This window comes from Equus caballus, chromosome 5 (genome assembly GCF_041296265.1).
Source record: "Equus caballus isolate H_3958 breed thoroughbred chromosome 5, TB-T2T, whole genome shotgun sequence".
NCBI classification, from domain to species: domain Eukaryota; kingdom Metazoa; phylum Chordata; class Mammalia; order Perissodactyla; family Equidae; genus Equus; species Equus caballus.
Window position 1 is genome coordinate 40,556,095 of NC_091688.1, and position 27,868 is coordinate 40,583,962.

Below are 27,868 nucleotides of genomic sequence, written 5' to 3' on the forward strand. Positions count from 1 at the left end.
CAGCACATTTTCATTTTTGTGTAAAAATCGAAGTACAGCTTTGAAATTTTGTTCCCTTTCAGTCTTTTGGCTGCTGTCTCTTTGAGTGTCTGTCTCTGTATCCCTTTCTCTCGGGGACTTCCCCTTTCTCATGCCACTCAAGAGCAAGCGTTTTGGCTCTTGGAGTCTGCCAGTTTGGGTTATCCTCCCTCCCCCCATTATTGCCTTCTTTGAAGTTTGCCTCAGGTGGGCAAAGGTTTTTCTGAGACAGACATAGCTAGATAGTCCAGGGGGTACCAGGAGAGAGACATTTGAAACCTGACGGAGGTGCAAGTATCTCTGGGGTCATAAAAGGGCTTTGGAGCAGTCAAGCAGAGGTACTCCCTAAATCCCCCTGGGGGCTGGAGCCCTCTTCCGAGTGGAGCAGAAGAAAGGACGTGGGTGAGGCTCTGACATCCCAGTTGCTCATTCCATGGCTGCAAAGGCCAGCAGAATCCCACCCAGCCAGGCAGGGGAAGGGGCACCCAACTCAGTGGGGCAAGTCCTGCTAACAATATGAAGAAAAAGCAATAAAAACTGTCAAGGTCCCACTTCCCAACTGCAGATCTAGTATAGATAACATCTGAGTAAGAGAAGGATAGAGTATGAAAAGGGAGGTAATGATGCGACTGACTCCTTAGAGACCCAGGCACCCCTAGCTTTAGAGGCAAAACTGAAGGGACAGTGGTAGCACAGCTGGGGAGGGAAGAGGAGGGGCTCCCAGCTCAGTCCTGGTGGAGAAAGGAGGGTCTCAGACTTTGTGCATGCGGTTTGTGCTCATCATGTTGTGATTGGAACGAAGGATGAACCAAAAGCCTCTGCCTGGGTCCCTGGACCATTTGCTAGGTGGTGGAAAGAGGGGAAAAGGACTTGGTAATGTGAGATGGGCTCTGGAGTCAGTCGCGGGTGGGGAAGCTTGGGCCCCCAAGCTGCCCCAAGCCGGGGTGAACCTGGAGAGCTCATCCTGCCTCCAGATAAACAGATCTTTGTTTTCTCTCCAGATCTGGATTCTTTGTGCCTCTTTCCGTGTGAGTTTGCGCCTCCGTCTTTGGCTTCTCCACTCCCTTCAACTGTGGCTCTATCCCCCTCCATCTCTGTCATTGCTTCACAGCTTTTCTGACTTCATCTGTCTCTGTTCTCAGGTCTCTGTCTCTCCCCCATTCCTCCTCAACTCACCCCCACCCCCGTTTGTTAATTCAAAGGCTTCTCACTGAGCCCCTCCCCGTTCTTCCCAGAATAACATTGAGTAAAATGAGATAAAGCCGCCTGTAGGTTTTTTCCCTATCCTACTCCCCTCAGCCCCCTCCTCCAGGGCTACAACCCCCTCTTATAATGTCAGATAATTGCTGGTGTGCAGCTCGGAGAAGCCAGGGCTGATACCAGGGAAGGAGAGGAGGGGAGAGAAATAAATAATAATCTGCCTCCATTCAGCGTATATAGGTTACCTGATTTGCATATATGCTAATAATGCTATAATTACCCTGCTGTTCTGGCCTATGATCAAGTTCTATAAATACATAGGACAGCAGAGCTAGGCCTAGCAACACAACCCCCAAAATTATAAAGTATACGTATGTGTATGTGTGCATTTATGTGTACCCTAACTCTATGAGCCTCTCTTTGTTATAACACTCCCTTACACATGCTAGCTCTTCTGGCTTTCAGCTACCCCTCCTATTTTTGAGGCAACTCCAAGGGAGGAGGAAAGGGATGCCTTAATGAGAAAATATTCTAGGGTATATTTAATTTTTAGCATTAATATCATTATGAATGTTATTGCTATTTTTAGGAAAATCAAAGCTTTCCCCAAATTATTGAATTAGTTATTATCACCTGAATGCCCCCATCTCTTACTCCCCCCCCCCCAGCTCTGGGATACAGATTTGTGGACAGGAAGAGGACACCTCCTTGTCCTCTGCGTCCTAGGCCTGTTGAGATGTTTAAGGAAGTGTCATCTATGGGACAGGAAGTGGAGTCCTCTTCCCCAAATTTGACCCAGGCCTTCCTCTCCCAGCACACTCCCCGCTCTCAGGAAACCAGGGGGAAGATGCTCATGGAGTTGTGCAGACTTTTGGGTGATGGTGGCAGAAATGGGGAGGAAGCTTGGAGGAACATAGAAAAGATGCAATCCACAGCTGTCTGCTTTTAATTATAATTATCCCCTTTCACTTCCTTTCTGGCTAATGAAGGGGGGATTAAATTTTTTCTCTATTTTCTCCCCCTCCCTCCTTTCCCTGGAATTGAGGGGTGGAGTGAGTTCAGGGTCCTCCTCCCCTTCCTCCCCAATCCCCCGGTTACTGGGAGAAAGGCAGACTCCAGTGGGTGGTGACAGTATGAAGAGATTTGTAGGAACAAAGGAAGGACAGGTTTGGATTGCTGGACACGTCCCAGAGCTGGAGAGACCCCCCCTCCATTCCACTGGCACCCCCTCCCGTCAACCCCCCAGCTCCCCAGACAAGGAACTCAATGTCTTCCAGCCGGTGAGAAAGGAGCTAAAGGGAGCCCTGGTCTAGAGGGAAGGAGGAGGGAAGGGGTGGGGAGCTGGGGGTGGGGGTTGCAAAATTAGTCTCAAAGGATCTTTATTTCTGAGCTAGTGAAGCAGATGTAATCAAGGGGAGAGCAAAATAATCATCATGGGAGGAATGAGGGGAGGGGGAAGCTGAGGCTGGAATGGGGGGACTGGGCCAGGACAGGGCGGAGAATTGGGGGGCAGGGAACCTTGAGTGGGGGCAGTCTGTTGCCTTCTCTCACCTCCCCAAAGTCTCCCTGCTATGGGGTGGGAAAGAAGGACCAGGTCTGCAGACTCTGACGCTAGCCCTCCCTCGGAATCCCTCTTGCAGAGTTTAGGGATGGCCTGGCCAGAAGGTGGCTGGGAAGGCACCAGGGAGAAGAGAGCCCCCGCCTCAGCTGAGGGAGGTAGGGAGGAGAGACTGAAAGCAGTGGGGGAGGGTGAGAGAGGGAGCCGGCAGAGACTCAAGTGGCCTCCAGGTCTGTGGGACAAAAGTTGCAGGGAGATTTGTGTATGAGAGGAGGGGAGGGGGGCCTTGGGGAAGGGGGGGGCTTTGACAATGAACTTGAGACAAACTTCATTAGCATGCAGGCCTGCTGTCTGTCACGTCGAGCTCAGACTGAGTTCCCATGCAGGCCAGGAAGAGTGGGAGGGAGAAAAAGGGAGGGGCCGAGGGTGGGGGTGAGAGAGAGAAAAGAGACCGGACCATTGTACCATTCTGAGCCCCAGCTTCCACCAAATATCGGGACCCCAGCCCTGGAAACCAACCCCCAAATCGCTCTGCCTCCTCTAAGAGCAAGATAATTTATCTCCCACTTTGAGTCTGTGGTCCCACCCCTCCTCTTCTCTTGTCTAGACTTTCAAGCACTGGCCTTCACCGCCCCCCACCTGGCCCCCCCCCCCCCCCCCAGCTCTCAGCCCTCATCTTCAATTGTTACTTTCTCCTGCATGACTAAGACCTGGATTTGTGAACAGTTGAGCTGACAGGGACAGGGAGTGGGGGAAGGTCTGGGAAGGGGGGACTGGAACACCCTGAACCTCCAAATGGCAAACTGTGTGCTCTTTCTATCACTCCTCTCGACTCCACTCCCCACCCCAGACACACACGGCATGTAATCCCGCTCTCCAGTTCGAAGGTGAATCAGACTGGAGGAGACTGGGGACAGGGGTATTTCTGTCACACCCTTTCTCTTGCTTCCTCGGGGGATGAGGGTGGCCTGGAGGAACAATAGCTTTCCTTCGCCCCTTCCTCCTGCCTCAGGTTGGAGAAGGCAGGAGGAGGCGGTGGAAAACAGTGGAGACGACAAAGACCCCTTCCCACACAGGCATTAGAAGGCAGGAGGAGGAGGCTTCATCAGAGTGGGCTGTTATTTTGGTGGTGGTGGTGTCTCCAGACAGGGGCAGCACCCCCTTTTTGCTGCCTTTCCAGGGAGAACAGCAAGAGAAAGAAAGAGAGAGGCAAGCGAAATTCCTGAATGGATAGACAGATGCTACGTCATCGGAGCTGCATCCTCCACTCCACAAGAGGCTAGGAGCCGGGAGAGAGAGGCAGTCCAGCAGCAGGGGCCACCGAGCAGTCTCTCTTCCTCCCAGAAGCCAGGTAAGTGGCCATTCGGGAGGGTCTCAGCCCCCTCAAACATCTGGGCTGGGGGTGGGAGGGGATCCCCTAAAATCAGTCAAGGCGCCCTAACCTTCCTACTTTGCCCACTGGCTAATGGAGGCGGGTACAATCATCTCAGAAAGGAAAGGCTGATAAAAGATTTAAGGGGTGACCAAAAGGGATGAGGCGTGTGTGGAAGAGTAGCTGGCAGAGTGGGGTTTCACCTCCTGCTTCCAGGCATCCATCCCGGCAGGGCAGCGAGCTGAGGCAGCGGCCCTGCTCAGCCGCCCCAGAGCGCCTCTCGGTCCCCCTCCTTCCCCCAGCCCCGGCCAACCCGGAGACAGCTCACTAAGTTTGTCAATGGGATTCAGGGGGGCTTTAGGGTCACGGTGCTACTGATCCTATTAATCCGCCCCTCCCTTCTCTCCACCAGACACGGACAACATCTTAATGCTTGTACCAGAGAGGCAGGAAGGAAGGCTGTAGTAGAGATGGGAGGGGAGAGAAAAAATGGTTCTGTATTTGGAGTCCTGACCTTTCTTCGCTCTGGCTCTTCTTCTTCTCTGCCCCAGAGACTTGGGTTATAGGGGAGGACAAAGTCTGAGGAACTGGGGGGTAGGGGTAAAAGAGCCACATTTCCAAGAAGGTGGAGGCCAGAATTAGGGAAAAATCCAAAAACATTTTATAGGATTTAGATTAATTTCATTCTCCTTCTTCCTCGCTTTTCCCTTGAGCTGGCAGGTGGGAAGGGGGCTGAGGGCAGCTTGAAGGCAAGTGAAGGGCAGACACTTAGGCTCTCAAAGGGGAGAGACCCCTACTCAAGCTCTCTTCAGACTCACCTGGTGATGGTTTTTTAATTTCTTGTTTTTAAAGAAGGGCCAGCGGATATAGAAAGAAGGAGCTCTTCTCGCCTCCAGTCCCCACCCACAGGGTGCTTTCTTGGAGACAGGCTGGAACCATCGTGGGGTAGTGGAGGCTGGAGGCCAGTAGACTATTTCTGGTATCCCAGAGGCCAGATTTCTGGGAGAGGCTGAGGCTGCCAACCACCAAACATGCACACACATGTTCCATGCCTCCTGGGCCCTGGTCCTTGTCACCACGTCCCCCTGGGCATTTGTGTGTGTGGAGGGGGTGACAGGGCAGATATCAGTATGGAGAGGTGCGATTGTTCCTGGGACCCCACGACTCTTTGATTAGAGTGGAAGAAGGAGCCACAGGCTCCCCAACTGTCCTTGTGCCTGTTTTCCAGCAAGTCAGCAAGCTGGGGGAGGGGTGGCCTCCTCTTTGGTTTGAAGATAACAATTTCAGACTCAGACATCCCTTTACGAAACGGATGGGCTGGCAGAGCTGAGGCTGGGAGTCAAGTGGGTACTTGCGGGTGTTAGAAGTGAGAGGGTGCATTGAGAGCACCCCTCCTAGAAATCAGGCTTGGAGTTAAGGCTTATCCCTGGTTTCCAGCCCTCCTTTTTTCTGATTTCCTCTGCATTTAGGTGGGTTATCTTTCTGACTTTAAAAAAAAAGAAGAAAAAGAAGAAGGATTAGTTGTGGAATTGAGTTTGAGGTAGAAAGAGTCACCAACTTACCCCAACACACAAACACACACACATAAATACACTCCTCTTAGTATTTCGGGAGCTGGGTCACCTATGGTATACATGTCATTCCCCCAAATCCTAATTTAACCTGAAAGCAAAATACTGGGAAGGAGGGACTATAAAATATAGAGACTGTGTTCCATACCCAACATTAAAATTTTTAAAAACTCAACTGCTTTGTATTCACACCTTTTGTGTATGTGAGAAACAGAAGGAGAGGAAGAGAGGGAGAAAATTGATAGCTACAGGATATGTTTTTATGGATCCTTAGTGATATGCATGGATAGGTGATAGGTGGATGGGTATTGACCGAGATGAGGGGAGAAAGATAGAGATAGAGACACAATATGATTGAGAATATCTTGAATATGCATGGAACTTTACAGTTTAGAATGCAGTTAGATCCAGACAGACAAAATATATCCCTGACCACAGGTCCTTGGTTCTATCCTGAGCATGCTTTCTGGTAGACCACGAGCCGAAATCTGCAGGGAGATAGTGTCCATCGGGCAGGGGATTCCTTCTGAAGGTTTAAGTCAGAAAGGCCACAGCATCTCCACAGGCTCAGTTCAAACTCCTGGGCCCTAAGGCTTTGGATGGAGGTGGAGGGAGGTTGTGAGCATGGGTTGGAGTCATCCAGGCAAGATGGAGCAGGGGCCCTGCCAAACATAAGACTAGGAGAAAAGGAGCTGGTGAGGGAGTGACAGGGAGACTAGGGGTGTTAGGGAGAGAAGGCTGGACCACTCAAAGGACTTTAACCTTTGCATTCTCCTCCTTGACAGGAGCTGGGCATCCAGGAAGAAGCAGCCTCCTTTGTTTCTGGTGTCATCGTAGGTGGCCACCTTTGGCTTTTGGGGTATTTATGTTCTTATTTGTTTGTTTTGATGGTGGTGTGGGTGGGGGAGGAAAAGGAAAGCTGGCCCTCTACCACCTGTGTTTTCTCCTGTTCTCTACACCTTTCTACCCCGTTCCCCGTCTCTTCTAGCTTTCAGCCCCTGATTTTGGTCTACACTGATTGTAGTAAGACCTGCATAGTCATTGATAATGGGAATGCAACAAGGTGGCTAAGGTATGAAAGGCCACCCTGTGCTCAATTCTGTAAGATGGGAGAGGTGTTGACGATTCAGAGACTTCTTCCCCTGCTCTCAGAGGCTGCTAAGGACAGAGCTGGAGGCCAGTTGACCCTGGGGGAAGTGGTTGTTGCAGAAGGGAGCAGAGATATCTGTACATGGGTGACAGAAGTGAGAAAGGAGAGAAGCATGGGGACCTGAGGAGCTTCAACAACTGAGTGGGTGTGTGTGCCAGGGTGTGTACCTGTAAGCATTGGGCAGTGGTATTGCTGGCAGTATCTGTGGCTATGTCATTGCATTTGCCTCAGTCGATAGGTTTGTGTGCGTATGTGCATGCCTGTGTGTATGCACAGCACTCTAACACACTCATGCTTTTGCGCCTCAAGAGTGTTGATGGTAGAGTGTTGGCCATTTGCTGATGGCCAGCACTCTACCATCTCTGTCACCTTTTTCTCACCTCCCTGACTCCATAGGGCTCTCAGGCAAGTGAGCTGCATGTGGGTTCAAGGACAGAATCGGGAGCAGGCAGGGGAGGCAGTGCTGAGACAGGCCTGAGGAACTCTCAGGCTGGCCTCCCAATAGGAGAAAAAACAGCCTTGTGGGAGGGAAGGTGGTGGTACCCCCAGGGGTAAAATCTTCCAGATTATGTCTCCATGCCCGCTAACCTCATCCGCCCATATGGAGATATATATATATTTTTTCACAGCTTCAGCAATTTTTTTTACTGCCAATTCTTGCTTCTGTTTGTCACTATCCCATAGACAATGCAAATATTCTATAGCAAGAGAATAATATATGATAATGTTCATAATAATGATGCACTTATAAGACAGAAATAAATACCTGAACCCACCCTCCTCCAATTGCAGCTTTCATCTGTGTCTTCAAGGTAAATTAACCTGATGACTGAAACAAAGAAAAAATATCCTTTTTATTTAATTACTTGAATATTTCAAGAGAGTGGCTTAATGCCAAAATGTATTTTGGGACCCAAATTACAAAGATCTGTCCAAAAGCCGCATCCAGAGAGCATAATTCAGGCCATGTTTTTCTCTCCATGGGCCTCTCCAGGCACACAGACAATGGGTGGGCATCAGGACTGTAGGGCTGGGGGTGGGGACAGGCGCTGGCAAGAATGCAGGCTCCTAGGCTAACCGAGACACTTACAGACCCAGATCAGCACCTGGGGTTTGGTGTGCTCTCCCCACAGTCTCCCCAGAATTTCCCTGGGAGGACTCAGGGTGGGGTCTGCAGACCATTGCTCTACAGAACACTGCAGCGGAGTGTGCTGTGTGCTGCAAGCAGAAGGCTCTGCTCTAGCCGAGGTCGTCCTAGGGAGACTGAGGCTGGTGGGCCAAGCACAAGGGGAACCTAATGCATCCATTTTATCCAACTCTAGACAGTAGAAGGGTATCTTCTAGTCAAAGGAATTGCCAAATAGTCACTAACACACAACACCATAGGTACAACGTCCCCTCCCTCACACACACCCCCATATACAGATCCCACAAGACACACATTTTACCAATACCCTCCCTCTCTGTCCATAATGTGTTCAACCTGCATGACGGCAAAGTCAGACTTGCAGACACACTCATAGGTACACACATACCCTCGTTAAGTCATCAATTACAGGGCACCCACCATGTTTTAAGCATAGTGTTAGATACCAAAGACTCAAATATGTATGAAATTGCCTCTGCTCTTAAGGGAGTGTCTCATTTGCTGCCCTCAAAGTAATTTCTTTTTTGAAACTAGAGCAAAATGGCTTGGTATACAAATCAACCTCAGTTAACATGATGGTGGGGTTTTCTGCTTCTTTCACAGCTTATAGCTCCATCTCCATTGGAATAAAGACAGGTGCCTCACCCACCTTCATCCCTGAGCAGAACACTGGGAGACTGGGGTGTCAAGTCCACCCAGAAAAAACAAACAAAAATTACATCATCAGGAATCTGGACAGAGAAGGGGCTTCCATGGAGATAGCGCCAGGGCAGCTTAGACTCATCTCCATTTTCTTTTAGGGGACACTGTTTAGGCTGAAGTGTCTCTGTAGAACCCAAAGCCACAGTAAGACGCAGGGGGATCCAGCTCTTTATCTATTTGGGGAAATTTATGTATGAACCCATTTCTCTCCTGACCTTGTTTTTTGAGGAAATCCAGTTGAGTCTGAATATGGCCAGTGGAGGGGTGGGGGGTGGTGAGGGGCAAAGAAACCTTTCTGTCTTCCCCCCCCTCAACCAAAATATAGAGGGGGCTGAAGGAGAAGGGAGATTCGTGCTAATCCCAGCTGCCTCTTCCTAGCTGTCTGGATGGCGCAGGCCAGGGTAAGTGGGTGTGGAGATGAGTTTGAGCCCCACAGAGGGCAGGGGACTTGGTTGGAAATTGGTGACAGAGAAGAAAGGGGAGAGTGTTAGCTAGCAGGACGATCAGCTCTTCCCCACAAGCTGGCCCCAGCCTCCCAGGCACTAGGTAAGGGGAGGAAGGAAGGGGGAAAAGGTCTGCTTAAGGTGCCTTTAAGGGATCTTGTGGCGGGCAAATGGGGAGATATTTGTAGGGGAAGTTGGTGGTGTGTGTAGGAGAAGTGTAGGCTCTATCTAGGATTGCTGGAATGTCTAGAGGATATTGGGCATCCTATAAAGAAGTGTGAAGTGGTGTGCTGAGAAATATTTAAGGAGGTTTGTAGGCACGAAGAGGAAAGGCTGGAGGGGACCTGTAGTTTCTCTGGGGCCTCGGTACAGGGATGCATTTAGGGCATGCATTTAGTAGCACAGCCAGTAGGATGGGTCTATCTCTGAGAGTGTTCGGGGAGGGTTCCGCTTTTCTGCAAGTGTCCTGGCGATAGGGACCCCAGTGCTCCCCCAAGGCTCTATTCTGAGCTGTAGGGGCACCTGGGAGGGGGCAGGAGGAAACAAAGCAGTGAGTGGACACTTTGTCTCTTTCCTTCTCTCACCACCATTGTTGGCTGATATGTTCCCAGTTCTGGGAGGAGGAAGAATTGATGCTGTGGAAGCTTCTAGAAAGCCTTTCCCTTGAGTAAGTTCCCTGAGACCCTGTGGAGGCTGACAGAAAAAAGCTGTGCCAAGCACAGCCTTGAGAATGCCCTGAGCCCCGGGGAAATCAGGCTGTTCGCTTCAGCTCCATACCGCTATTCTGGTAGGGAACCACAGGTCCCTGGGCTTTATCTTATTTCAAAGTGGCCCTCACCCCGCAATCATGCAGCGATTGATTATTCAGACATTCTCCAGTCTTTCAAAAGGGGACCAAATGAAACCCACTGGCCATCCGCTTGTGTCTAACCAAGGCGAATAGCATTCAGGCTCAGCTTTGTCCTAGACTGTGCAGAGGCGGGACCCTGGGGCGGATGAAACAATCTGGCTGAGTCTGATGGCCAAAGCCGGGGTCCCCTGAAGTGCACCCCTGCTGGCATAGTGTTAAGGATTCTTGGTGATAGGAGCGGGCCCATGTTAAGCAGACGACAGGTTCCAGGTATCTAATTCACAGGATTTCTTAGAAAAGGCACGGACGGCAGGGTGAATGGAGCGGTAGGGTACCTTGGGACGTGAATTCGAACTGCTCCCTGGCAGGCAGAGATGCTCAGCTGGAAGCCGGCAGCTCGCTCTCAGAGTGCAGCGAGAATCCAGGTCCCGCCTGCGGACCGGCGTGTGCCGCCCGCGGTTGGGACGAGGCCTTATTCGGCTCTGATTCTCCGGGCCAGATGGGGAGCCAGGTCGGGAAAGCCCGGAGCCTGAAACCTTGCTGGAGAGTGATCCTTCTCGCCGTGACCCCAGCTCTCCAAGCACCCAGAGATGCAACAGGGGTGGAGTCCGCAGGGCTCTCCGTTGGAGGCGAACGGGATAGGGAAAGAGAGAGAAGATGCTAGCTAGGGCCTCCATGGCTATGTCAAATCTGTGGGTGTTGCCCAGGTTAATGCCAGCTGGAATCCTCCAGCTTCCCCAACCGGGAACTTTGGTGCTGAGAACAAATTCAAGAGATATTCCCGTTTCTGCACGGCGAAAAAGGAGGCCCAACCTCGCTCAGATCCCGCGTCTCTCCCAGTAAGAGTCCCAAACTTCCAGAACCTTACCCTCGCTGTTTGGGGTTGAAAACCAGCAAGACACGTTCCTGTCTTCCTGAAAGATTAGGATCACAGTCTGGGAGGGATCAGAACCCGAGAAGCACAAAAAATATCCCAACGAGAGGAGGCAGGTAGAGGTAGTAATCTGGTTCTTTTTGAGATTTCACCCGATCTCTTTTTTCGTCTTTGAGCCCTGGACCCGGTGCAATATACCTAGGGCCAAAATGGAAAACGTAGGACCTACAAAAAGAGTGAGGTTGGAGACCAAACCACAAATGGCAATGGATTGGAGATGGCAGGCGGGTATCAGGGGTGGGTGAGGCTGCAAGACGCTGGGGATCAGCAGACATAGTAGTTCTTCCCCCCTCCCCCCAATTCTCCGAGAGGAGGGGCGCCCCACTTGCGCGCTCCGGCTCAACTGGAGAAGGGGGAGGGGCGGGGTCGACGGGGGAACGAGGCGGTGACGTCAGACTCGGCTGAGCCAATCAGAGGCTGGCCTGGGGAGGGAGCGTGAAAGGATGAATGAAAAGTCCGGAGCCGGAGCGCGCCCGGGCCAGAGCAGCGGCGGAGGCTGAGGAGGGAGCTAGCCGGTTGAGGCCCGCTCTGCCCTGCTAGCCTTGGCTCGCGGAGGCTGAGATCCCGGCGGGCGCCTCCGCCCAGCGCCCGCTGAGCCCTGGCACCCCGGACCCAGGGTCACGGCGCACCGTGGGCGGGAATGTGCCGGGAGGACCGCACGGGAGAGCACGGATGGGCACCCTGGGCTCGATGTAAGTGGCTTGGCCCGCGCGGGGCAGGAGATGGGCGAGCGCCTTGGAACCCAGCGTGTCTGAATGTCCGCCACAAGGGGCCGGCTGAGCCCCACACCCTCCTCCGGGCTCCCGGGACCACCTTGACGATTCCCAGTCCTGATCGGAACCCCCGCCAACCCCTAGGGCACGTCTCGCCTCGGACCCCCGGCCATTTTCACAGCCATAGGTGATTTTTGGACCTCTTTGTACAAAGCCGATTATCTGGGGGGTCCTGCGGGGCCTAGTACTCAGTTCACCTGCCCAGCCCGCCCTCCGCTTTCCTCCTGCCAACCTATCTCGTGGGTGCTCTCCCGGATCCCTTCCCGGGTGGGGTCTTTGCCCTTTCCTTCTCTCCTTGAGAGACTGGCTTAGGAGTCTGTGGGTTGCCTCCTACCCCACCCCCACCGGCTTCCCCCTCTCTTTGGGTTGCCGGGATTTCCCTGTTTCTTGCTTGGACGCCTTCAGGGTTTTACCCTCAGGATTTCGGTGGCTGTTCCCCCTTTTAGTCGGCAGCTTGAATCCAGCCCTTTCCCCCGCACCAGCTCCGCTTCGCTTCCATCGCCCTCGCGAGTTGGGAGACGTGGTGGGGCCGCTCCGCTCCTCCTGGCTACGACCCCCACACCAGGGCTCGGGCTCCGCAGAAGGTTAAGGCTCCGGCTATCGGATGCGCCTGGATCTTCCAACGGAGGGCAGTGGAGACCCCTTGAGGTTGGGGAGGCCTCCGCCTCGGTCCCTGCGGTCTTCCCGGGTGGCACGAAAAGCCCGCGAGTCCCTCCTCCCTGGACCAGCGGAACTCCGGCTTCTAGCTCGAATGGGGAGCGGGAAACAGAGCGTCGGAAGCTTTTGGGGTCCGGGGGCGATCCTCGGACTTCGACGCCACCGGCCGTCGCATCCTTTCCACGGCTTTTTCGGTCTCTGTCGCGTCTGTACCCTCATGTCATCGAGTCTTTTTCCGTCTTGGACTCCGTTTCTCTCTCCGCCCCTCATCTCCACCCGTGTACCCTCTCCCCAGCCCCCACCAGCGGGCGACCGGGAGGCTGTGGCGGCGGCGGTGGCGGCGGCAGCGGAGGGGCTGCGTGGAAGAGGCGGCGGCGGCAGCCAGGAGGCGGGGTTGGTTGTTATCTTTGGTTATCTAGCTGTATGAGTGGTGTGGAGTCTTCATAAAGCTAGATAACCGAAAGTAAAAATAACCCCATACACTGCGCAGAGGGGCCCCAGAAAAGCTGGCCGCATGGACGGGCGGGGGAGGCCTAAGCGAGGGCTTAGAGACGCGAGGACCCGGGGGGCTGTGAGCGCGAGACGAGGACCCCGCGGCCCGCGCGCCTCCAGACCTCACCGGTCGGGACGACTTCCCACCCCTCACCCCGGTCCGCGCAGGTAGGAGTCGCCGTCCCACTTCTCTTTAGCCAGGGGCAATAGCTTCCCCACCCAGTCGGGGGGAGGCAAGAAGGGGGCCTTGTGGTTACCTCTTGGAATGGGGCCTTTTCGGGCAATCTGCGGATTGGGTCATTGCCAGGGAGGCTGCTCCAAGGGAGAGGTCTGTTGAAATCTAGTTGCAGGGCTGTTCGGAACAGTGCCTGGGGTTCCCAGCCCAGGCCTCTCCCGTGGGCGCCGGTGAACTATCCGGCAGGCTATCCGCAGCTATTGCTGGGTTGGGAGGGTGTGTAGGAGGTCACCTGAGAACGCTGGTCTTGCTCTGATCGCTCCCCTGAAGCCATATAGGTCTATCCGGCTTGGTTGGGAGCTGAGAATGGCAAAGCGGAGCTCGATGGAAGTGGGGCTGGAGGTACTGGGTTGGGGGGTTGCTCAAAAAGAAGACGGTGGCTGGGGAGCCTTTTGCCCAGACTGGGTTCTGGAGCAACAGAGTGCAGAGTATTTCTCAACTCCCTTGTTTCCATATTCTTTCCTCCTTCCCACCCAGGACCTGAGTCTAATGTCTTGAAAAGCTTCTCATGCCAGCTTTGTCTTCACTGACCAAAGGGGTCGAGTTGGGATCTTTCAGGACACCCCACCTTCCCACCCCATCCTCACTCTCTTGGAAATCATCTCCAACAGCAAATGGCCTCAAGGAGCTCAAACACAAAGGAATTTGTAGCTTAGTATTTATGCTGCCCCAAAAAAGCGAAGAATTAGAGAGCTTAATCAGGGCCTTTCCTAAAAGAATCCATTTATATGGCCTGACCTAAATATTTTCAGCAAAAGAGTGTTTAGGTGCAGTTGAGAGGAGGATGGCCTAGAGTCACTTGGTAGAATGACGTATAGCAAAGCTAGAAGTAGCCCCTCTGCATTTATTACCTCTCCCCATCCCATCCCCCACCCCGGGGCATTCCAGAACACAGGCGGGGCAGGAAGGGGTAAAAACAGGGCAGGAGAACTGCACAAAATGACCTTGTACTGACTTCAGTTTCCTGGGTAAATTTAAAATTTCCTCCCAGGAACTGATTTTATAGCTAGAAGATTATGATTCAATTATATATAATGTGGAAGAAATATTGGGGAATCCAAACTAAGACAATTGGGCTTCAGAGAGCCTGGAGTCCATATGTTTCCTTCCTTCAGAGGTTGGAGGAAGGAGAGATTAGCGGCCTCTTGCTTTTTCAGCTGTTTGGAATTTGGGTTTTTGGAGGGGGGCAGTTGGAGGCAGGATTAGGGAGAAAGGGAGCAGGTTTGGGGCAGGGACTAATAATCCCAAACATCACTCCATACTTCCTGGGACCAGCGCTCTGCCACCACGCCTTTCTTTGATCTTCCAACACTGTGAGGTAGCTGTTATTAACCCCATTTTACAAGTGGGGAACCACAGACTCGAATGAGTTGCTAATGTCACTCAGTGGTTTCAAACCCAATGCTTTTTCCACTACACTTGCCGGAGGAGAGGACTGAGAGGGTGAGGGAGGGAGACGGAGATGGGGATGAGTGAGAAGGGAGGGAATCAGAGCACCAGAGGAGAGGGAAGGACCACGGAGAGATGCAAGGCCTGGTTGTGAGCCTGGGCTGGGGAGTGGGGATCAGAGAAGAAGCACCAAGAAAGATAGGCCTTTTTTTCTTTTTTTCAACTTTTCACATAGCTGGTTGGAAATGCATATTTGGGATCTCCTGAGACTCATCCACTTAAGACTTAGAACCTATATTATTAACCACAATGGGTTTATATTATTATTATTGTATCCCATTAGCACGTTTGACCACAGGATCTCCGAAGGAGAATGGGAGGGCCTGAGGGAACTGGTGGGTTGAGGGTTTACACCCTACAAAACAAGCACTTCAGTGGAAAAGGGGAGCAGAAGCCAGGATGAGTGTAGGGGTGAGGGTCTGTGTCTGTCTTACGTGTACATATGGTGTGTGGGGGGGTGTCAGGAGAATGATGCATGACTGTGCTTGTGAGCTGTGTGTCTGCTTATGAGGATGAGAAACTGAGTGGTGTGTGACCTGGTATGAGATTGGATGTGTGTGATCCATGGTGCAGGGGGAGGCTCGGTTGTGAGATTAGTGATGCCTGGCTACATATAGGTATAAATCCACTAAAGGAACAGACACTCTGGGACTCGGGGGGTTTACCAAATGCAGACATCGCAGTGACACTACTGAGTCCTGCCTCCCCAAACCTTTATACCAGATAGCACCTCCTCCAGCTAAACACAGTAGGAGAGCTGACAGAATGGGGGTGCAGGGAAGCTAGGTTGAAAGGGGCTCTGAAGGGCCTCACCAGTTACCAGTTAGGAAATTTTTTCCTGTGGTATCATCACACTTGTGTCTGTGTCCAGGAACTTTTACTTCTATTCTTCAGATCTTGCAACATCCACCTAATCCCTACTGGAAACCAAATTCTAAGCTGGTTTCTTTATCCATTTCTCCCCTCAGCCCTTCATCCCAGTGCCCTCCTATTGATTTCTAAGTCCAGGAGTTCAAAGGCAATTTTCTCCTAAATGTTCGACACAAGTTTTACGTTATCGCTCACACCTTCACCTTGCAACAAATTTTTCCCAATTCTAGGAATGGAAAGGGTTTTGTTGAAAGGTCCTTACAGTCATAAGAATTGTCACAATCAGCAAGCCTAGGGAGGGAAAGAAATAGAAAGAGGAAGTGTAACTGAATGAACATTGATGTGTAGGTGCCATCATTTACCGGCTATGCAGATCTCTGAGACTCAGCTCAAATATTTGTATAATGGAGATAAGAATCTGTATCCTCAGGGTTGTTACATGGAGCAAATGAAGAATTCCATATAAAAGATCTTATAATATGTTATGATATCCTTGGGTAAGGAGTAATTCTTAGATTGCATAAGGGTTAAAGGCTACAGTTTGGAATAACTATTTGAAATCATATGATTGATCTCAGAATTAATCAAATCAAGCAAAAAGGACAGCTCTCTGGCGTATTCTTCACTGAGGATTTCAAAACATTTAAACTGAGGAAGTTCCTCCTTTTCTAGCTTTGGGAGTTGAAGAGGGACTCCTGGGACCTGGGTAGGCAATGTCTGAACCCTGGGGAGAAGAGGAACAGTCCTTGGGAAGCCTGTTAAGGGAAGAGGCTAGAGTCCAAGAGGCAGACCCGCCATTGTGTTTTTCTCCTTAATGGATCTTACCACTTATTGGTAAGAGTATTTATGATTGGTAAACTGACTTATGTAGATAGAGAAATATGGCATGTGTAAATAATTCCAAGTTTATTCCATTAAACTTCTAGAGTTACTAAAAACACAGTTTATGAAATTAAAGGACCAGTTAAGTAGTGGGTAAAATTAACGAGCCAAATAAAGACCTACCTATCAGCATGCAGACTTTTCTTCATCACTGAGTGACGTTAAGAAGGAGTGTTTTCTCTCCTCTTGCCTTCCAGACCCCCAATTCAGTTCTCGAGGTTGGTAACCCACCAGAGAAGCAGAGGCCCCTCTGTGTTCTTCTATATCTGGAAGTCATTCTTGAAGTCTGCACTTCCCAAGGTTTGGGAGGTGGGATACTGATATTTATTTCATCATCTCCTTCATACCCAATGTTCTGAGGACAGATTGAGCTTTTCATCTCCTTTCCTTTGCTACTGAGACCTCAGAGATCGTGGGGGTTATGGTGCCGTCTCATCCAGAGGCGGGGTTTGCCCACTTCCCTAGGGGATAAATGAATTTAGGTTAATGCTTTAAAATCATTGGAAGGAAAGAGTAGACAAAACTATAAAAACATTCTCGGAGCTTTGAGGACACTGAGGAGCAGGGTTATGGAAGGTAAAGGTGGGTGGGTGCATATTTAGATAGGAGAGAGATGAGAAAGAAGGGGAACCCTTCCTTGCCACCCAGGCTCTCCCAGGGCTCAAAGTGACACCCCCCCCTCCTCCTGCCCTAATCCCCCCATTAAGGCTGCTCTGAGTTTGTTATGACAGCAGCTGAAGGCAGCTGAATTGCTGTTTGCTGTGTCTGCTAATTGGACTGAAGGGTTGGAATCTGGACACTGAAAGAGACCATTGTTGCTGTTTACCTTCCACAACTGCCTCCCTGGGGACCTTCTGGGTGAAGGGGAGCAGCACGCCCTCAGGGTCATTGCACCCATTCCTTCTCTCTGCACAAGGGACGGGCTGGGGAGACAGCCCATCTCATTGCCTTGCGGTGGTTTGAGCTTCCACAGCACAGAAGAGACAAGCCCAACACCTGAGTCAGTCTCTAGGCCAGGCCTGGGGCCATCAGGAGCTCCTAGGAGAGACGAGATAACATGCTTATTCTTTTCTTCCCTATTCATTCCCTTCTGCTTCAGGTGCCCTAGCTTGCCTCTTCCTCCAGCTCATCAGGCTTAACCCCTGCAATTTTTCTTTTCTGCTTTCTTCCAGGCCAGCGATTCTCAACCCAGTTATGTACTAAAATCACCTGGGAAGCTTTTTAAAAAATACTGATGTTTGGGCCCAGCCCTAGACCAGTGAAAGCAGAGTATCTGGGAATGAGGCCTAGGCATCAATATCATTTAAAAGCTCCCTCAGTGCTTCTAAGGTGCAGCTAGGGTTAAGAACCAGATATAGGTTCATGTCTCTGCCCAGGACACACACACACACATGCAAACACACCCTTTCCTGCCTCCCCTACCTTTCCTCCCAAGCTCCTGATATCTGTAATACTATCAGGCAGATTGTGTGTCTTCACCTGTGTATCTTCCTCATCTTTATTACTAAATTCCTTGTAGGAGCCTTAGAATTTGGGATGGAATTTAGAGGTCTGTACCCTGTCAACTACCTCAACCTGAGCTCTTCCCCAAGGCCAGGAATTATGACTCCATCTCCCTGTGGATTTCTAAATAGGATCCAGATAAGGCCTGAGCTAATCTGGGACATTTAAGTTATTTGGGATGAAGGGGTGGGAGGTTCAGAGTTTCACTGACTCTTGTGCTCTTCCCCCAAAAATAGTATTGGTAATTTGGAGAGCTTCAGAGAGGAGAAACTTTCTCCAGGAATACATCTTCCCCTTTCCTTACTGTTTCCAAATGTTTCTGCTTCTTCTCTTTCCTTTAGCTTCTCACCTGGGGCGGGTGGGTGCTCCACCACCCTCCCGCCCTCTTTCCTCCACACGTGTGCCAGAGCCACATCCAGCACCACGGACAGCTCCCGGGCGGTGAGTGAGATGGCTATGCTGACCCCCTTTGGGAGGGTTAGGAGGGCGTCCTCCTATCTGCACCGTCAGCTATCAAAAACTCCAGATTTTTTAATCTGTGGGAGTTATTTGCAGGCAGCTGTGGAGTCTCAGGGAGAGGAAAAGGCTGAGGGCAGTTGACATTGCATTTCCAGGAAACTGGGTTTGTCCTCATTGGGGAGTTGGGATGAGAGGGGCCTCTCCAGCAGTAGGAAGGATGAAGGTTAGACTCAGGGAGTATTCAACCTAAGTTCATGCAAGACACAGACTGTACCAATCAGGTAAAGGTAAAATGAACCTTAGATAGCATCAGCCCTATAGCCCTCATTTTACAGATCCCAAGAGAGTGGAAGAGGTGTGACCAAGGTCACTCAGCTGCTTAGTGGAAATGCCAAGACCCAGGCTCCTGAATTCCAGCCTGGTCCTGCCTATTCTGCCTGGTACTTCTTTAGGGGTCTCCCTGCCTGAGTTGGGTGGAGCAGGTAGAGAGAGTTCACAGGTTGCCCCCATACAAAAAAGGACAGGATGCATGTCTCAGCATGTGAGGTGTCCACACAAGCCAAGAAGAGGTGGAACTGACTGCTATCTCTGTCTGAGGAGGTTTGGAGAGGAGGCCTCAGGGAGAAGCACAGGGAGAGACATACCTAGCAGTAGCTGGCAAGCCCACGGGAGAAAAGGCAAGGGGGCAGCCATCTGCTAGGGCACAGAGGCCAGTGGATGGCCACAAGGAGTCTCCAGAGGCCGGCAAGAGTCACACAAACTGGAACAGGGCCTGGGAAAGGCCCTTCTGTGTGCCCAGGCCTGCTCCCTCAACACCGTGAGCAGAGAAACAAAGGGGCCATTCTCTCTAGGATTTGATGCCGCCATCTCCGGCTGGCAGTGCCAGGTGGTGGGGGCATCAGGGGGTGTCAATCCATTATCCCCCCCTAACTCCTAGGTCCTCTGGGGCTTGATGTTGGGGAGGTGGGTGTTCCATGCTATGTTGCCATGGCAACCACCCCAACCCCCACTTTCCAAAGCACAAAGAGAGACAGCTTTCACCCCCACCCCCAGGAAGAACCTGGGTCTGGCTGGGAATCTTCCCTTGGGAATCCTCCTTTCTGAGGCACAAGCCATGGCATGCATAAGCATCACCTTTTCAGCACCCGGAGCTGAAGGTTCTGCCATCAGCAGGCCATACAAGCAGGGAGGCTGGTGCATCCAGAGTCTCTGGGCAAGGTTGCTCAAGTGAGGTTGTGCAAGTGAGGACGAGTCCCTTGTACTTAACCCTCTCTCCCCACAAGCCCTCCTGTCCTTCACCTATAGCCAAGGCCAACCTCAGCTCAACCGTCTCAGCTGAAGCAACGTGGCTTTGACCTTCTACTCTTTCCCAGAAGTGAGGGACATCCTGCTACCCCTAGCAAGCCTCCAGGCTGTGGGAACAGAGAAGAGGAGGGGTCATTCCTGCCATCCTCCATCTGCACCCTCCGCCATTACTCATTCGGCATTCTGCCCCCTCCTTCCGCTCGTTAAGCCTGATTTGCATACATTTGCATAATACAACTTATTTGCATTCCAGGAGGCTCATGGTAGGAGCCAGGAAAAAAGGGGAGGGGGGTTGTAGAAGAGAGAAAAGGGGAGAAATTTTGTTTTCATCAAAGTGTGTGCGCGCGCGCGCACGCGTGTGTGTGTGTGTGTGTGTGTGTGTGTGTGTGTGTGTTGGGGGGGAGGTGGCAGGAAGAGGATGGAAATAAAAACTCACACTACTTTCTTTCTTCCCTTCTGCCCTCTCTCCCTCTGCTGGACTAAAGTGCCAAAGAGAGATGCCAAGGGGCCGGCTTTTCTGTCCTTTTTTGTTTTGCTTCCTCTGGCCTTGGCTCCCCAGCCCGGCCCCCCACCTTGCTGGGCTCAGGCTTCAGAAAGAAAGAGGCAAGGGTAAGAGGCAAGGCTGTGGGAACGAAAGCAGAGGGAGACAGGGAGGCCGCCATCTTAGGTAGCTGGCGCCTATAAAATGGCCGCCTCTCCAGAGCTGAGAGCTGGCCTGGTTGGTGGACGTGGAGGGAGGTGAGATGTCAGGGCTTTATGGCTGACCAGGAACATTGTTGAGTCTTCCTACTAGTGAAACTGGGAAGAGAGGATGGAGAGAGAAGGAAGGAGGGAGAGATGAGGAAGGGGCAGCCCCCGAAGAGATGTGAGCCTCACACAGGAGCAGCCGCGGTAGAGAGGCCTCCACGCTGGCCTTGGTTCCAGACCCCTCCATGGAGAGAGAAGGAAGGAGGGAGAGATGAGGAAGGGGCAGCCCCCGAAGAGATGTGAGCCTCACACAGGAGCAGCCGCGGTAGAGAGGCCTCCACGCTGGCCTTGGTTCCAGACCCCTCCTGAGCGCCAATGGTCAGAGGACTTGAAGGACTGGGGGTGACGCAAAAAATACCGGAGGAATCAGAACTGGGGGTGTCAGCAGGAGGAGGGAGAGGGTAAGGTGTGGGCAGGCAGGATCATCTGCCAGTTTAGGGTGGGGGTCTCTCTGGGGCCTGTGAAGGGCCACCATGTACTTGAGGCGAAGCTCCAAGTCATCTCTCCTCAGCCCTGCAGTCCGGCTTCCATCTTCGTAACTCTGGTGACACTGTGCCCTCTCAGGCCGCTCAACCTCCTCGCTCGGACCCAACGGCCCTTGCTCAGGTCTGGTGACTTTTGTGGAACATTTCATGCTGATGTCCATCGTGTCTTCACCTTTGGCCTTTGGTTCTTCTGTGATATCCCTGATTATTCATTCTGGGTTCTCTTCTCTCAGTCCGCTGGGTTGACCAGTCCTCCAGCCAAAAGTATGTTCCCCAAGGTTCTACTGTCACCTTTGTTTTTTTCCTTCCTACTCACTTTCATTCACTTTTATCACCTCAGCCATCAGCCAAAGTTATAAACGCTCGTTCATTTCTCTAGTCTTGGCTTCTTATAAACTCCAGATTGTACCCTAACTGCTACCTGTGGTCCTGCCATTAGCTCCCAGGTCAGAGACTGGACTGGTGCATCTGATTGGCTAAGCCTAGACCCAACGCCCAGGCCCCAGCTGCAAGGAGGGCCAGGAAGGTACCTGTGCTTTTGGCTTCTGTAGTGGCATGTAAGTGCAGCCTCCCTCCGAAACTCATGAGGGGGTCATTCCCCAGACATAGGAAGGGCATTCACATGCTCCCTCACTCCGCATTGGGCTTGAAGTCTTGCCCCGTGTTCCTGCTTCCCTGCCTCTATGGGCGGCTTCATTAAACTCCCAGGCCCTCAGGTGCAAATCCTGAGCATTATCCGATTTGCCCTCTTCCTTCCCCCGATCCAAATCAGTCACATCGGAACCCACCACTTCCTCCTTTGTAGCACCTCTCATGTTCATACCTTCCTTTCCCTTATCCCTACCTCCATGTCAGCTCATTCATTCACTAGACATTTATTGAGTGCCTACTATGTGCCAGGTGCTATGCTGAAGAGGAAGGTGGAATACAAAGCTTCTTTGAGGAGCTAACCGTCCAGCAGGGGAGGCAGACACACAATTACATGGCATGTGGAGACTGCTGTCCTGAAGACGTGTGCAAAGTGCTGTGGGAGCAGGTGGGGAGGGAACTGTGGGCCACCTTGGGGGAGTTAAGGAAGGGTTCCTGGAGGGGGCCAAAATGTTGGTGATGAAAGATAAAGGGAATAAAAGTGATAAAAGGTAAGCAAGGAGTTGTCAGTCTAAGGAGTTTGAGGAAGTGGGTGGTGGAGAGTGGACAGTGTACGTGAAAGCAAGGACGTAGGGAAGAGCATGGTGCCTTAGGGGACTGGAACATCCATCAGAGGGAGTCTGGGCTGGGGGAGATGGGAAGTGGAAGCAGAAATTCCATTATTAAGAGCTTTATCTGCTCCATGAGGGAGGCTGCATTTGATGGGGATTCTGAGAAGTTAGCTGACAGCCTCAGGGATGCTGGGTGCAGGGTATGGCTGCGACAAGGACACCCGCATCTAGCTGCCCACTGAGCCCAGCACCCAACCAGACACTTAACTGGCTCTTGGCTAGTTCTGAAGAAAGGAAGGAACGTATGAAAGGCCTGGAAGCCACCTGAGGAAGAGTCTCTGCCTCTCCCCCTCCAGAACCGCCCACGCCCCACAGGTACACACTGGGCAGGCTGGTGGGAGCCCTTTGGGGAGAAATGTGGAGAAGCCAAGGTTGGTCCCCAGCACAGTGTCCCAACATCAGGACAGGAGATGGGCCACTGCGGACTGGAGTGAAGAATAGAGAAGGGGGTTCAGTCCTGAAAACTTCCTGGAAGAGGGAGTGAGGGAAGGTGTAAGGGGTCATCAAGGAGGGGGCCAAGGCTCCGGGGGGATTCTTCCCAGAAAAAGGGAGTGAAAGGCTGGAGAGACAGCTGAAGAGATGATGAGGCGGCTGCTGGCCACTGGGGTGGAGTGTAAGGGGGCGGGGGGCGGTGCTGGCTACCGCCCCTCCCCCAGGCCCAGCGTCTGCACAAAGACCTCTCTGTGAATGGCCATGGAAGTGGCCCTGTCAGGTGAGGGGGCTTAGCTCCCGGGGGCCCACTGGGAGTGGTGGAATGGGGTTGGAGGAGGGGAAGGCTGAGAGGAGGCCTCAAGCTTTAAGCAGGTTGGAGAAACAAATAGAAGCTGAGACCTGGCCAGGGTCTCACAGTGAGGCCAAGGTAGAGCCATTCCCAGGACAGGCCCCACAGGTCCCCAGCACCAAGGCCCTACTCCCGCCCTTCCCCCCCACATTTCTTCCCAGCTATAAACCCCAATCCTGCCAGGCCTCTCCAGCCTTCCATCTCCAGCCCATACACGCCTTCCCATGGTGCTTCTGGGGCTGACCCCACCCTGAACCTCTCTGATCTTCCCAGCACAGGGACTGTTGGAGTCTGCCTCCAGGGAAGGCTGTGTTGGGAGGGTGGAAAGACAAGACTGACCAGAACCAAAAAGGAGCCCTGAGGCCACCTCAGTCTCCACACCCAGTCATGTCCTCCCCAGGGGAGGTTTCTCTCCTTGCCTGGCCTCAGGGTCACTTACTGCTAATCACAGTGTGGGTAGACATTCTCCCCTACCTCCAACCCCTTGTTGTGCACACTGTCCCTTCTAATAAATGTTGGCTTTGGGGGTGCTGGAAGCAGAATGACATCAGTTACAGCCTCAGCTTGCAGGTTGCTCACAGATTTGATAGAGGGGCTCTGTCCACAGGAAGGACAACAAAAGGAAGGACAATGAAGTTTTGGTTTTTGACTCTGGAATCAGGCTGATCAGGATATAAATTCTGGCTTCCCTTTCTTACTACCTGGGTGACCATAGGCAAACCACTTAATGTGTTTAGATCCTAACTTCCTTCCACGGTTGTCCTGAGGACCAAATGGGTCAGTGTCAATGAGAGTGCTTCGTAAGGCTGTGTGCAGATGTCGTGTTAATTCTAAATGCTGAGGGACACAGAGGGGCCATTGCAGGTAGGTGGGAACAATCAGAGAAGGCTTCCAGGGTTTGGAAACGAGAGCAGGGATTGCTGGAGAGGAGAGTGAAGGGAGTCTGGGTGCAATCTATGGTGGAGCCCTGTCTGAGAAGTGTGGCTGGGCTCCGGGGACGGGCTGGAGGACTGGCTGGAGCTCTCGTGGTCTCACGCAGGCCAGCATCTTGCTAGACTGGTTTGGGAGGCATTTGTTTTTAACAACTGGGTGGTAGACTCCATGACCACAGCTTCTTCCAGCCTTCTCAGGAAGAACTTCCCGCTGGCCCTGTGCAAACACTGTCCAGCAATCCTGAGAGGAGGAGAGGGATGGAGCGAAGCTCGAGTTCCCCATGTTGCCCTAGCCCACTTTGCTCCCTCCCTGCAGCCCTCATGTCATTGTTCTCCAGAGGGAGCACTAGCCAGACATTGTGACCCTCCACTGAATGTATACAAAATGGTACCTCCAAGCCCTGCCACTTAGGACCCTCAAGTGCCTGATTTTATGGTTCCTCCGCATTGTGAGGAGGGAGCTAAATTCAGACTTATTTAGATCCCTCGGCCCATAAGCCAGGGAGACTTTGAGCACGAGGGTCTCTTGTCTCTAAGCGGTCATTCCTTGTTGTACAAGAAAGAGTCAGGAGGAGGAATGGTTTTGGCATCATCCCCCACAGGTAACAGTGGAGCCTTTAAGCCTGGAGGGAAGGACCAGGCTGAGGCTGGCATATGGAGGGAGAGCCCTGGGCACGGGGAGCATGAGCTTCACCCGGCTGGGGCTACCTTCTGCTGGGTTTGTCCATCTGGCACCAGCTGGCTTCCCAGCACCGCCCCCGCAACCAACCAGACTCCTTCTTCTGCTGTTGCCATGGCAATTGGCTGCCATCTTGTACTCGGGGCACTACCTCATATCTGGATTTTTCCCGTGGGGTTCCTGGATGATGGGAGATAGGTCTCCAGGGATGTATCCTTTCCTCCTGATATTCATCCAATAAAAATTCATATTAATGTGATTTTTAAAAATAGCCAAATTGGGGGCTGGCCCCGTGGCCGAGTGGTTAAGTTCGCGCGCTCCACTGCAGGCGGCCCAGTGTTTCGTTAGTTTGAATCCTGGGTGCGGACATGGCACTGCTCATCAGACCACGCTGAGGCAGCATCCCACATGCCACGACTAGAAGAACCCACAACGAAGAATACACAACTATGTACCGGGGGGCTTTGGGGAGAAAAAGGAAAAAAAAAAAAAATCTTTAGAAAAAAAAAAAGTAGCCAAATTGGAGGCTTGCTATGTGTCAGGCTCTGTCCTCAGTGTATTTAATTTGGCTAAGAAAGCATTAATGAGATGAAATTTAAGAGGTTCCCACTCAGTTTCCTGTTTCTATGACAGACTTTTCCTCTCTCCAACCAGGAAATTCCATGATCTTTCTTATTCCTGTCTTGGGAAGTCCTTCCCAATGTCTAACCAAGATCTGTACTGCTGAAGCACCAGTTCTTTGACCCTTGGCTTGACATGGTTAATTTGAGAGGTAAGGAAGGAACTGCCACCCAGCTTTAACGACTTTATTGGGCTTCCTGGACTCCAGCTGTTAGGACCAGGAAACTAAGACTTGGCTAGCTTGGTGAGAGGTCCAAGTGCCCCTTAAAGACTTGGGGGCCCCAAGTCTAAGACTTTTTCTTTAGAGAAGGGGAGTCAATATCACAAAATGCTTTGAAATTTCCCTTCCTTGCCCCCATCCCCACCCAAAGAAAGAGACAGGAGCCAGAGACCATTGGAAAGTGGTAGTCTCCAAGGCTTTGCGGGGTGGCCCAGAAAGCAGTCTCCCCCTCCCGCCATTGGGGAGGTTCCAACAAGGGTCCCTGAGAGATCCTGGGATGGTGAGAATTCCCTCCCTCTGGAGCTCAAGCAGAAGGCAGAGAATGGTCACCTTGACCTCGGGCATCTATAAGGGGCACTGAGCAGGGGCCAGCTTTGCTGAGGGAATCTTGAATGAGGAGCAGGTGGAAAGAGAAAGGAGGCCATTCTCAACTGAGGAAGGGTGGGCTGGCAGGGAGGGGCTGGGGATAATTTATGATATCATTGTTCCCCGCCCCACTTTCCCAGCCCCCACCCTCTTCCCAGCCCCCTGCTACTGTACCGTTGCTAGGAGATGCTCGCTATGTCAGGGGCTGGGAGGGTGGAACAGGCGGAGACTGTTCCATCTGGACTCCTCCTCCCCCACCCAGGGGAGGGCCCTGCACTGAGCTTCCTGCACCACCCCTTCCCAGGCCATGACAAACACCAGTCTCTTCTGTTGTTCCCCCAAATCCAGCCAGCCTGGGGCTAGGAGGGCTCCCAGGCAGGCGGAGGATCTGGAGCAAGGAGTGGGAAGAGTGGGAAAGGGAGCTGTAGAGGGAGAGGCTGACAGACTTAGTTGGGGCACTGAGGAACAGCTGGCTCACCTCAGGGCCTCTGGGAGCCAGCCCAGGCTGGGAAGAGGGCCAGAGGGGGTCAGGGACACAGGGCTCCAGGAGCCCAGGTTTGAGGGAGAGTCCTTACCTCACCTTTGGGGAGCTTCCAGTATAGTGGTCAAGGCAGACCTCCCATCCCAGCCCCTCCAAAGTATGGTCAAGGTCAAGGTTAGGGACCTGGCAAACATGGGGGTTGTGGGAAGGTCGGGTAGGGGAGGGGGGAGCAGGGAGGAAGGAGGTAAGTCTGGCAAGTCTGAGTCTAGGTAGGCGGGAGGTGACACTGATCTGAGGGGTTGGGCAGTGCAGGAGAGTGGCTCAGATCCCCTCCTCTTTCTGAAATTCTCTTCTCAGATTTTAAAGCCCTTGGAGAAGTGGGGTGAGGTGAACTTTGGGGGCTTCCAAAGCTAGGGCTCCCAACTCCAGATGGGGCAGGAAAGGAATGCCGTGCCCACAGCTGTGCCTCTGATGCCTGACTTCTGTGTAGCCCCTACTGACTTTATTCTTCTTTCCTAGGCACAGCTTCCCTCTACCCCAGGAAGGAAGAAACTGACTTTGATTTGGCACCCACTTGCTTGTGTAAGCCCTTTCTTAGCCATTATCTCAGTTAATCTTCCAACAGTCCTGAAAACTGGTGATGCTGTCCCCACTTTACAAAGGCAGAATCAGCCCCAAGAAGGACATGTAAGTTGCCCAGCGTCACAGAACTAGTAAGTTGGGTGGGGCTTCAGAGAGGGCTTTGCAGATCCCAAAGTATGTGCTGTTCGCTTTCCCATGCTGACTTCTGGCAGAACATGTTGCAAACACAATCAGAGGGACTGAGAGGAGAGGACCAGATAGGCCGGGGGACGTCTCAGCGTGTTCTCAGGGGAGGAAGGGGGTGCTCCTTCTCGGGTGCAGGAGTGAAGTCTGAGGGATGCTAAAACAGTCCTTGCAGGTTGAAGACGGGCCTGGGGAGGAGGCCACAGGAGCTGTAGAAACCACCAAAATCCTCCCGGGTTGGTCCCTGGCCTTGGGAAGTGTGCTCCCCTCCCTGCCTTCCTGAATCAAGCCTGGGCCACCCCCTCATCTCTCTCCTGCTTGGGCTCTGCGTTCTGCCCTGGGCGTTCCCCTCCCCCAGGGACTGGGGTGGAGCCCCTAGAACAGATGCCTAGACTCAGCCACTGACGCCCTCCCTGGAAGTTGCCCTCTGTCTCCTGCTAAGGTCTCCATCCAAAGAACCTTTTTCGGTCTTGACATTTTTTCTTTTCAGACCAAAAAGAAGAACCTACTTCACCCTTTGGCCTAGGTTCCCTCTGAGAAGCCTTCCTGGATTGACTGAAAGATGTGGCTAAACTCTAGCAAGTTGACCAGCTCCTCCAAGAAGCCTCTGAGCAGGCCAGAAGTAGGCACGCCCTAGCAACCAGCCTGGCAGCCCACTACACCCGGAGCCGCCTGGGATAAGACTTTGCTTCACTGTTGCTCCCGTGTCCACAGGCTGTCCATCCCGGCCCATCTTGGTTTCTCCTTTGTCATCTGAGCTGAGATTCTCTGAGATGGAAGACCCATCTCGTGTCTAATAAAGACTCTTGAATGTTGAACAACAGTACTAGTGGTAGTGGATGTACCTGCGCAGGGTTGGGAGGGGAGGGACTGACAGAGAGGAGGGCAGTACGGGGCTTCCTCTAAGAGACCAGTGCATGGAAGCCACCTTTGCCACAGAAGGGGGAAGCCTCGCTAAGAAC

General features: G+C 52.4%; 1 protein-coding gene and 1 non-coding gene across 38 annotated transcripts; both read left to right on the forward strand.

Annotated features, from left to right (window-relative positions):
• The first annotated feature begins 2,607 nt into the window (after positions 1 to 2,607).
• Positions 2,608 to 27,729, forward strand: MIR9-1HG (MIR9-1 host gene). Of its 37 annotated transcripts, none has more exons than XM_023641004.2 (12): positions 2,785 to 2,934; positions 3,957 to 4,127; positions 6,505 to 6,578; positions 16,501 to 16,612; positions 18,148 to 18,247; positions 20,056 to 20,179; positions 20,829 to 20,923; positions 21,242 to 21,328; positions 21,703 to 21,838; positions 25,108 to 25,225; positions 26,661 to 26,828; positions 27,397 to 27,729. In XM_023641004.2, the coding sequence occupies exons 1-10, from the start codon at positions 2,790 to 2,792 to the stop codon at positions 25,117 to 25,119; spliced, it is 1,056 nt and encodes a 351-aa protein (XP_023496772.2). In that variant the 5' UTR covers positions 2,785 to 2,789; the 3' UTR covers positions 25,120 to 25,225; positions 26,661 to 26,828; positions 27,397 to 27,729. The 37 variants fall into 37 exon arrangements, 7 of the variants coding, with proteins under 7 accessions (XP_023496777.2, XP_023496772.2, XP_023496773.2 ...); XM_023641005.2 differs by having other exon boundaries at positions 27,433 to 27,729; XM_023641006.2 differs by having other exon boundaries at positions 26,661 to 26,723.
• On the forward strand, positions 12,770 to 12,848 carry MIR9A (microRNA mir-9a). The gene has a single exon (NR_032849.1). It is a non-coding gene; the product is annotated as a microRNA mir-9a (primary transcript).
• Positions 27,730 to 27,868: the final 139 nt, after the last annotated feature.

Bases quoted from the DNA above. Each gene is read 5' to 3' on its own strand.
- MIR9-1HG (XM_023641004.2), top strand. From the start codon at position 2,790: ATGGGGTGGGAAAGAAGGACCAGGTCTGCAGACTCTGACGCTAGCCCT. The intron at 2,935-3,956 runs GTAGGGAGGAGA...CTGCCTTTCCAG, and splicing joins CCCCGCCTCAGCTGAGGGAG to GGAGAACAGCAAGAGAAAGA. The intron at 6,579-16,500 runs GTATTTATGTTC...CTTGCCTTCCAG, and splicing joins GGCCACCTTTGGCTTTTGGG to ACCCCCAATTCAGTTCTCGA.